Source organism: Sprattus sprattus (assembly GCF_963457725.1).
Source record: "Sprattus sprattus genome assembly, chromosome: 4".
NCBI lineage: Eukaryota > Metazoa > Chordata > Actinopteri > Clupeiformes > Clupeidae > Sprattus > Sprattus sprattus.
The window spans coordinates 8,891,553-8,902,356 of NC_137923.1; the positions used below are offsets into that span (position 1 = coordinate 8,891,553).

Sequence of the window (10,804 nt, forward strand, 5' to 3'; positions counted from 1 at the left end):
AAATTACTTTACATGCCTGTCCTCTTTCTCCATCTTGATATGGACTGTCAGCTTCATTATTGTTCTGACCCCAATTTGGCAAGCTTGACTGAAAAAGTCCAAGTTTTTAGCAAGTCTTGTGATTCATACACTGTAGGACCCAGGAAATGCATTTCTTGGCTCTACATTACTGTAGAAGTAAACCGCAAGGCATTTTGCTATGACACAGACACTAACAGTAGACAGATAATGCCGACAGAATTGGGTCTGAACTAAGGCACTGAAATCAGAATAACACAGACAAGCAGGCTAACATTCCACACCTCTCTGGACACAAAAAGGACATGAAACACAAGATTCTACATGATTCTTTACTCCCTTAATAAGGGCTTTGAAGTGTGGTACAAGGCATGAAAATGTGGTACAACAGAAATGTGCAGGTTGAACACTGTTTTGTATATGAGTGTGCCCCCCACACAAACAATCATACATTAGATCTCTATGGGGGACCTATCATTCAATAAACAGAATGCCCTGTATGTAATGTTGAGAGGTAGTCTTACATTTTCGGTCAAAAATGTATAAATTATAATGAAAATGTTGCGATTCCTTTTTTTTGTCACCTTCACAGATGGAAACAAAAACATAGTCGTATTTCACTTTTAATAAAGGCGACTTAGATTCTGGTACTGATGTACAACCATATGACATGAGCAGCTCTGTTGAAACGACCGGAAGTTACGTTGGTTCTGTTTATGCTAGCGTTACTGGTTGCACTTTCACTGGAATAGGACATTCGTGGAGGGCATACCAAGAAGTCAAGACAGGGCACAGCCAACCAATCAATTATCTAGAAATGTTTTCTCTGTATTCTACATTGCAACCACAGGTATGAAAGTGGAAAACTTGCCTACTTGGTGGTCGGTGCTCACAGATTTGATAGCTTGTTGTGCTAAAGTAAGAAGTTAGCACTAGCTATCTGTGCTAACTGGCTTCTAGATAGTTGAATCGCCAGTTTATCTTAAATCAAGCAGCCGGTTTCAGTGATAGTCCCACAGTAAACTTGCTATATGTCTGCCATGTGTCGGCAGGTTAACCCAAGAACATATAACATTTGCCAGAAACGATTGGGGACGAGGAGAATACCTCAAGGCCTATATTTATGGATTTGTCAGCTACGTAGCTATCTAATCAACCTGGTATCGTTAGCGATGCCAACATGAATATACATGAACATTGGAGTTTTGCGGGTTTTACCAAGTGCGGTTTCAGGTTAAAATTGCTGGCTAGGCACCTAAACACTTAACACAAATTATATTTATGGCCACCTGGCTTGTTGTGTTGATCAACTACCCAGTCAGCTCTACGCATCAGACCACACTTAACTGTGTCTATAACAACACCATAGTCATAAACATTTGGTAGATGGAAAGTGTTTCGTTGGATTGTGTTGGTTGATAACATGAGCAAGGAACCGACATTTTGCAGATGTGTGATGCATTGTTGGGGAAGCAATTTCACAGATAGACCTATCAGGCTTGTACACTAAAATTACTCGACAAAAGTTTTCTCCACACTCCAACGCAATAGCCTAAATGAGATCAGTATTTACAGTACATTTATTTGCTCCTAACTTGGTCATTAGAGAACATGGTTAATTGTGATGGTAAATAAGCCTGGCTCACTTTTGCTTTCAGGTTACAGTCCAACTGAGCCATCTCATCAATGCCTTTCATTCTCTCAAGAGCTCAATTGGTAGCACACCTGGCAGAGTTCAGCAGAGAGATCATGCCTCAGAACAAGATGTACAGATCACAGAGGTAATCTCTCTTACACTTACAGACACACAAAAACAAACAAACACACACACATGCATACATCAGTTGTGCTTTCCCACCATCTTACTCTCACACCTCTTTCTCTTACATACATACATTAATCTCACTAACAAAAATGTTTACTCCAACTTTCTACAGCTCTTCTCTCCACATCATTTCTCTTTCACTACATTATTTTATGCATTTTGCGATGTTGCTTACTGTACATTTTTGAATACAAAAACATTCCTCAGAATATTTTCAGTTTCACAAACGAATCTGCTTGTGTTCTGTATTCTGCAGACTATCTGGAACCTGAGGGAGCTGGGATTGACAGACCTAGGAGTAGGACAACTGGATGAACTAGTGACGAACTTGTTGCCCTGCATTGTCCAGCAGGGGGCACTCTCAGCCCCAAACCCAGCAAAAAGCCTATGGAGAACGTCACATAGCTCCACAGGGTCATTCTTCCACAACAAGCATGGTGAGAGGCATTTTTAACCTTAACCTAAGCATTCACATGTTCGTTATTGCTTATGCTATGTAAATAAAGATTTGATGTTTTGAATAAAGTTGAATGTACATGTGCCCAAACTTGACTTGCTGTCTTATTCTGATTCTTTAAATCTCCTTATGCAGGATTTTCTGGTGGGCGTATTTGTGGGGCTTCATCAATCTTCTGTAGACAGAGTTCTTCTCCTCTACAGACTTTAGATGCAGATATGCAGTTTAGGCCATGTAAGTCACTCATCAGTACTCAGTTCATCAGGACATTTTGTTTCTGGACTATCACTGTAAAAAAAAAAAAAAAACAGTAAAAAAAAGTTTACTTCAGGTTATAAAGTTTTTAACTTTATGTTAAATACAGTTGTATAATAATGGATACATCATTGAACTGGTTGTCGAATGGCCTTAGCTGAGAAGTGTCCTACTTTTTCAGTATGGCAGCAGAGTCGCAGCTTTAAGACCTTGAAGTCTAGAACAAGACGACTGCAAGTGGAACCTGAGGGCTTCACTCCTTCTTTCATGAAGGTTTGTTACGCTGTGTCTTGAAGACTATGGGGTGAGAGTCCGAAGCTCTGGAGGACCAGACGTCGTCACTTATGACGATATGTGAATATGTGATCTCTCATTTACAGGAAAAGTAAATTAGTTTGCATGCATCAGGCCCAGTTCTAAATCAGATGCTTTCATTTACAAGTGCGTGTGGGGTAGGTAAGGGATATTCCCACGGGTGGTGTTCGGCCGTAGCCACCGAGGCCAGTGGCCGAGTGGTGTAGGCAACAACACCCGTGGGAATATCCCTTACCTACCCCACTCGCACGAGCACGAGGAACATGACAAGCTCAGCAACACAAGAACATCCATGCTCATTGTGAGAGATGTACCCCAACTCTTTACATAATGTTATTGTTGGAACAATTTCAAGGGAACTTTGTCTCCTAAGTTATACAAACAATTCAGTAAAAGTGTATTCTCAGACATTAGCTTGGTTTATGTTTTTCCTTTGAAGAGTTTTCTTACACGAGACAAGGGGCAAGAGGTGGAAACTCTGGACAAGCTGCTCAAAACAAAAAACATTCCCACTGGACAGCATGATGCTTTCAAGACTGGCTTTGCTGAGGGTTTCATCAAAGCCCAAGCACTTTCTCAGCGCACACAAGGTCTGACCCCTCTTATTATGAAGTGTGTGTGTGTGTGTGTGTGTGTGTGTGTGTGTGTGTGTGTGTGTGTGTGTGTGTGTGTGTGTGTGTGTGTGTGTGTGTGTGTGTGTGTCAAAGCCAAACCAAGGGATTATTGTGTGCCTTGACATGTGATAACATTTCTGATGTTGAGTCCATATGCTTGTTTTTATTTACATGGTAGAGGCCTTAAGGCGAACCCGACTGATCCTGCTAGTGCTGCTGCTGGTGGGCCTCTATGGCCTCTCTAAGACACCCTTTATGTCAGGTGAAGACTCCTTTTCTATCTTGGCCCAGTTTAGCTTGCTTTGCAGTGCACAAACGAATTGTTACTAAAGTAAAAGCACGTTTTACTGCAGTTTAACTGGTGCAGACTAATTGTTTATGGATAGTGTTCCCTTGCTTTTCTCACCATTCACAAAGTGTGTCTGTCAGTGTGAAACCCATGCATGTAGTGTTCCCCGAGTGCCGTTTGAGTACGAACTTTAATCTAACCATTCCGGACAGTGCGATTTCGAACCACATCAGGAATGGACTCGGCGGTGGACCCTGTTCAGGTGAAGAACGTGACTTTCGAGCACGTCAAAGGGGTGGAGGAGGCCAAGAATGAACTGCAGGAGGTGGTGGAGTTCCTGAGGAACCCACAGAAGTTCACCGTCCTCGGGGGAAAGCTGCCCAAAGGCAAGCCTGCACAACTCATTCCACCTGCCAAGGGTTTCATGAACCAGTATTAAGTGTCTACATTTAGTCAGTTAGATGAAGCATGTGGTTACTAAAAACGATTGTGTTAGTTTTCCAACAGGTCTTATAAACCCTGGGAATCAAACTAGAGACCCTTTTCTTAGTAGTATATGTTTGTGACAGTGGACTCTTTTTTTTGTGATTGTTTGTTGTGTTTCTTTTTGATTTTTTATTTAGCATTCCCTTTGTACAGGAGTCTTGCTGGTTGGACCTCCGGGCACAGGGAAAACTCTGTTGGCCAGGGCTGTAGCAGGAGAGGCTGATGTACCTTTCTACTACGCCTCTGGATCCGAGTTTGATGAGATGTTTGTGGGTGTTGGAGCCAGCCGCATCAGGAACCTGTTCAGTGAGTGTTTAATCCCTCATAATGGGACTCTTCAGCACCCCAAATTGACACCCTAACACCAGTCCTTATTTCTAAAATGGTGAACCTATGTATGTGCTGTCCTCAGGGGAAGCTAAGAACAATGCCCCATGTGTGATCTTTATTGATGAGCTGGACAGCGTGGGGGGCAAGAGAATCGAGTCGCCCATGCATCCTTACTCCAGGCAGACCATTAACCAGCTCTTAGCTGAGATGGACGGGTGAGCTTAGACAAAAGACCATTGTAGTGCTCTTCACATTATGGCATGCTGGTGCCAGTCAACAACACACTTCTGCCATTGTTTTTTGGTTGGTTTAGCCTTACCTGACTGAGGTGTGTCTGATTGATCTCCGATTTGAATAATTTCAGATTTAAACCAAATGAGGGGGTCATCATCATTGGTGCGACCAACTTCCCGGAAGCTTTAGATAGGTAAGTCTATTTTGTGAAGGAACCCTTTGTTATTTTGTTTGTAAACTCTTTGATAATTCAGTCTGAGTGTTTTGGTCAGAGTTAAAGGGAAACTTTGACTCGAGACAAATAGCTATCCAATTGGTCCAGTATTGACAACTTTTAAATGGCTTTACAATGGAATCTATACAGGCACTGAATGAGGTGCTACATCAGAGACCAGAAGAAGAGAGAGATAAAACACAACAGTCATCTTCTACAGTTTGTTTACAGTAATTGAGGTGAACAGATGCATGTTTATGTCCGGAGGGATCCTTTCTGTGTGGTCAGACCCAGAACATTTGTGAGCCTGTCTGAGGCTAAAACAAGCAGTTTACTTTGATGTGCATGCTTGCTCCATAGGATTACATTGTATAGCCGTTCCTAGTACAAATTTGGACCAAAAAGATCTAAAAATAGTGCTTGAAAAATCCTGAAGTTGCCCTCTAATACCACACCCACCCCCACCACCCCCACCACCCTACTTCCGTTCTTAAACAGTGCTCTGATAAGGCCAGGTCGGTTTGACATGCAGGTCAACGTTCCCAGGCCAGATGTGAAAGGACGCACAGAGATCCTGAAGTGGTACCTCAGGAAGATCAAAGTAGACACAGGTAGATCTGTTTGACTACAGGATCTGGCGGCTTGTTATAGTTTTTAATCTGTAAACGTGTAATGTATGAGACCATGTGCTGTTTGCTGCAGCTGTTGAGCCAGGGATCATCGCCAGGGGAACAGTGGGGTTCACTGGGGCTGAGCTGGAGAACCTGGTGAACCAGGCAGCCTTGAAGGCAGCTGTGGATGGCAAAGACATGGTCACCATAAAGGAGCTGGAGTTTGCCAAGGACAAGATTCTCATGGGTAAGTAGCCGAGGTAGAAATAGATAGATAGATAGATAGATAGATAGATAGATAGATAAATACTTTATTAATCCCATGGGGAAATTCTGGGATCTTGCAGATCATATTTACAATGATTACAAACAATATATACAGACAATATGATACAATACAAACAATCCAATTCAGCTATTTACAGTGTAGGATGAAGGATGTATGGTGTAAGTGCATAATAATTAAAGTTTAATGGAAGCTGGGACAAATTACCTCCTATGTCGCTCAGTCCTTGATCAGAAATGTTATGATTTCCTATGCAGTCTAAGCTTCAGCACCATCCTCTGTACACACATGCAGCAGTTTCAAGAAAGGGTAGACATTTAAGTATACAAATAAAATCAGAATCAAATCCTCAGAAAACTCACACAGATAAGAGTGTAGTTTTACATTCTCCCTTCTTCTCGCCTATCTCCCTCATCTCTCAGGCCCAGAAAGGAAAAGCGCAGTGATTGATGAAAAGAACAAACAGATCACCGCCTACCACGAGTCTGGACATGCCATTGTTGCATATTACACCAAAGACGCCATGCCCATCAATAAGGCCACCATCATGCCACGAGGCGGCACCCTGGGCCATGTGAGTACCTCACTGTTGCCTTCTGTTGCCAAGACAACCCAGTCAGCGCTTCCACTTGTGTGTCTCTGGCTTAGGTCAAGGTTTTTTTTAGGTGCAGTGTGTCATATTTATTGAAAGATGGAAATGCGCCATCCTTACAGCAAAAAAAAAAAAAAAATTGAATGTAAAGAAGTAAACTTGCAAAAACACTAGACACATTCAGTGGAGACCATCTCTTTGCAGTCCACATATTAGTAAGAATAATACGACGAGCAAATGAAAAGGATCTGTTTGCAGTCTTGTGATGTCTGCCTTCTGCAGGTGTCCATGCTGCCAGAGAATGACCGCTGGAGCGAGACACGATCCCAGCTGCTGGCCCAGATGGACGTCAGTATGGGGGGGCGCGTGGCAGAGGAGCTCACCTTTGGGGCCGAGTTCATCACCACAGGTAAGCACATGCTCACCCCTCTTCTTTTGACCCAAGTTCTCTTTTAAAGAGAGATATTCTTTTTTTTCCCCATTTTTTGTTTTGTTTTTGCTTTTGCTTTAAGGAAGCTGTAAGCCAACATTTATGTTTCTCCTGTAGGTGCATCGAGTGACTTTGAAGGTGCAACTAAGATAGCCAAAATGATGGTAACTCGATTTGGAATGAGTGAAAAGGTAGGCAGCTATACACATCAGATGCTCCTTATGCATCATTAATTCCATTTAATTAAGTCATTATCTCTAATCTTTCTGACACATTGCACAAGTGCTTAACAGTGCTAAACAATGAAAACATGTGTGTGTGTGTGTGAGCTGTGTGAGCTGTGTGAGCTGTGTGTGTGTGTTTGTGTGTTTGTGTGTGTTTACAGTATTACATTCTTTAAAAAAAGAAATAAAAAATGTAGGTTACAGATTAGATTGGTTTACCCCAAAAACTGAAACCACAAGATATAAAGAACACTGCAGACATACTGGGTCCCAGCCGGCAGTACTATCTCTACTAAAGCAGGGACCCTTACAATCGAGCTAACTGAACATTCTGTGCAGCAAGTGGAGCTGAAGGACAAGGCTGCTGCTAATTGCGTTGAAGTGGCCTTAAAGGTCTCCTCATGGGGACAGGGGCAGGGCAATTGTAGGCTGTATGGAGATAGAGAGTGATAGTTTAGTCTACTTTAGTTTAGTTTAGTTAGGGTTGAGATAGAGATAGAGAGGGTGAATGATGAGAGGGTTAACTGTGGTGACTGCTGACTGATGACTGTAGTGTCCTTGGTAGATAGTGCAGGTTATCATAACTCTGCCTGGGCCATGTTTTCCAGTTGTGGGAATAGGGGTTGCTCTGTGCTGCCTGTATTCTGTGTCTGTGGTTAGGTTTCTGATGATATAATATAATAATATGTTAATAAAAGTAACTTTTTCTTGGTCAGTAATTTTAACATGTTTACCTGTAGCTGGGTGTCATGACCTATTCAGACCAGACAAAGCAGAGCCCAGAGACACAAGCCGCCATTGAGAAGGAAATCCGGATACTCCTGAGGGTAAGGAACATCATCCTTACACTGAAAGGATTAGACAATAGCCTCAGGAATGTAAAACATCTGGACATCAATGATTCTCTTTATACTAGTGATTCTATGAGTCATGCTCAGGCAAGCCAAATATGACAGGGCAATTCAATGATTCTAAATAAATTAAAATTTTAAAATCGCAACTCTAGCAAATGGCAAACATTGTCTGCCAATTCCATTTGATAATCATTGAGGCGTGTGCATGTCCTGTTCTCAGGACTCGTACGAGCGGGCCAAAGCACTCCTGAAGAGCCACACCAAGGAGCACAAGAACCTGGCCGAGGCTCTGCTCAGGTACGAGACCCTCGATGCCAAAGACATCCAGATGGTCCTGGAGGGGAAGACCCTGGAGACCAGATAAGTTCCAGAACGTTGGCAGGAGTTCTGAATGTATATGTGTAACAACACGTGAAGCCGCACAAACTAGTCTCTTCAAGTGTTTTTGCCCACGTGTTTAGGCTACACCTCTGTCACTTTGTCCTCTGATCCTTGTCAACGCGAGAACTACTTGGATCTTCACTTGCACAAGGCCTGGGACATTTTCCCCCAATCAAAGTATGCTGACTGTTTCACTATCTGTTATCCACACCGTTCCTCTGCGCTGGAACATTTCAGCTGTTCCGTGGCAGAAAAGCCCATAAGCAGCAAGCCTACAGATCATGTGACTAGTAATAAAAAAAGAAACATGGTCAGCTTTACATTACTGTTTTCAGCTGTCATGTCATTTGATTTGTGTTTCACCACATTAATGTGAGTTGTGTGTGTGAAGTGTATATATTTTCCTTTTATTTTTTTAAGGTGGCATTTCAGATATCTGTAGATGGAGAGATCAGTCTCTTGAGAGTTGGTGCAAAACAGTGTGTTGTAGCACTTTGGTCAATGCAAAAACTGTACGTGTATCTTTTAAGTGAATTATCATCTTCATCTTCACTATCTGAACACGTGGAAAATGCTGCTTCCTTTCGGTCATTTGCAATTGTATTCAGCTTCACTTCTGTATGTCACTCCTGCTGTGATGAGTAAGGGTGCAAATACTAAAGTAACCCCCTTGTGTGTTTGCACAGAGTTGGACTGATTAGCTGGAGAAAACACAATCTTTAAAAGGGCTGATCAGTTGAATCCATGGACTTTTTTTTATGAGAGACTCAGGGATGTGATGGGATTGATGCCTGGTGAAGCCAGAGCTGTGTCATACAGCTTCCTTGTTTCATGCATATCAGTGGGAGGAAATATTGGGCTAATAAAGTGTGACTGCTTTTAATTTAATCTAAATTAGTTTAGCTATTGTCTATCAAGGGAGAGTCTCTACTCTATGCTCAGTATAATGTACTCAGTTTATTTGATCAAACTACAGATTTATTTAAAAATGACCTACATCTTACAAAGATGACGGTTTATTTATGCCACCCTGGTTAGGAGAGAATAATAAGCCATACCTGAAAGACTCAACACCTCCCTCTAATGTTAAAGATGTTTTTGTACAGTTATTCACTTCATTACTGGTTGGCATGTTAAATCCACACGAGATATTATCTGGTTATGTTTATTCAGTGCACAGCTCTTGCCCTCGCTTCGGCCTCATGCCCTTGTGTTTGCCTTTTACCCAAGCTATATATATATATTGTATATACTGAAAGCTCTTAATGGGAATATTGTATATAGGTCTAGAGAGGTATTTTAGGTTGAGTATTTCGATTTTAATTTGCTTTTTGTGTCCAAACTTGTTGACAGATTTGTCGAAACCCAAGCTATAAATAAAGTATACAACAACTCCTATTCCATCAGACATGTGTGGTTCTTAGTAATGTCTCTGTACATAAGACCAACAGAATTGCATATAAGTACTTGAGACTCATATCCCATTTGTACGAATTGTTATTTTGTAGATCTAAGGGAGATTTTAAAAAGCACTACACCAGAAATAAACATTTTAAAGTCATTAAACAGATTTATTGTAAAAAAAAAAAAAAAGTCATTAGTCATTAGGTTGGCGGTATTACATGTTCCTCCCAAAATCTCTTGAAAAAGGAATGCCAGACTCAGTGTGTCACTGACCATGTTTTTTATTTGCTGCATGTCCCCAGAAAGCTCAAAAACACAGGAATGAAGGCTATACCGTGAAGTAGCCCAAATAGGATTACTAGAGACATTATCTTGAAGAATGTCCTGAAGATGTAGCTTGAGGAAATGGAGAGTACCATGACACCCACTAGTGTAGACAGCGCCCCCTGTAGGATGGGGTAGCCCAGGCTTGACAAGGCCTCCACCACCCTCTCGTTCGTGTTAGTCTTTGGGCTGGAGACATAGGCATACGAGATGTGAGTTGAGTAGTCCACCGCAAAGCCGATGCAGATGATCAGGTTGATCATGGAGATGGAGTCCAGGTTGATGTCACAGAGTGTCATGAAGCCAACCACGCCCATGATGACTGAGGCGATGGCAAAGGTCACCCACAGAGCACAGAAAGGGCTGGGGATGAGCATTAAAGATATGACCAGCATCACAACAGTAACCACCGCAACAGTCTGAATGGTGATGTCCTTAATCACAACGTACTGGTCATAGTATATGAAGGACGGGTGATAGACCAGTACAGGCATCAGGCAGTCTTGTGTGGTCTTCCTGAAGTCTTCTAACATTTTCTTTTCTTTTTCAGAAGAGTTAATATGAACAGTCTGGAAAAAGAAGCGTGACGCGCAAATCATGTTGTCAGATGAGATGTTGAGGTCCTGTTTGAACATTGGATAATGGTCCAAAAAGTACAATA

The 10,804-nt window shown here is 42.0% G+C and overlaps 1 protein-coding gene across 2 annotated transcripts; it reads left to right on the top strand.

The window, feature by feature from the left end:
- Positions 1–761: 761 nt before the first annotated feature.
- yme1l1b (YME1-like 1b) lies at positions 762–9,807 on the top strand. Of its 2 annotated transcripts, none has more exons than XM_080837813.1 (18): positions 762–868; positions 1,677–1,799; positions 2,100–2,280; positions 2,436–2,534; positions 2,737–2,828; positions 3,310–3,460; positions 3,663–3,746; positions 3,986–4,159; positions 4,413–4,565; positions 4,672–4,804; positions 4,954–5,016; positions 5,536–5,648; positions 5,740–5,895; positions 6,357–6,508; positions 6,809–6,935; positions 7,074–7,147; positions 7,921–8,007; positions 8,255–9,807. In XM_080837813.1, exons 1-18 carry the CDS (start codon positions 836–838, stop codon positions 8,396–8,398), a joined length of 2,139 nt encoding a protein of 712 aa, XP_080693939.1. In that variant the 5' UTR covers positions 762–835; the 3' UTR covers positions 8,399–9,807. The 2 variants fall into 2 exon arrangements, with proteins under 2 accessions (XP_080693939.1, XP_080693940.1); XM_080837814.1 differs by having other exon boundaries at positions 4,007–4,159.
- The last annotated feature ends 997 nt before the right edge of the window (positions 9,808–10,804 follow it).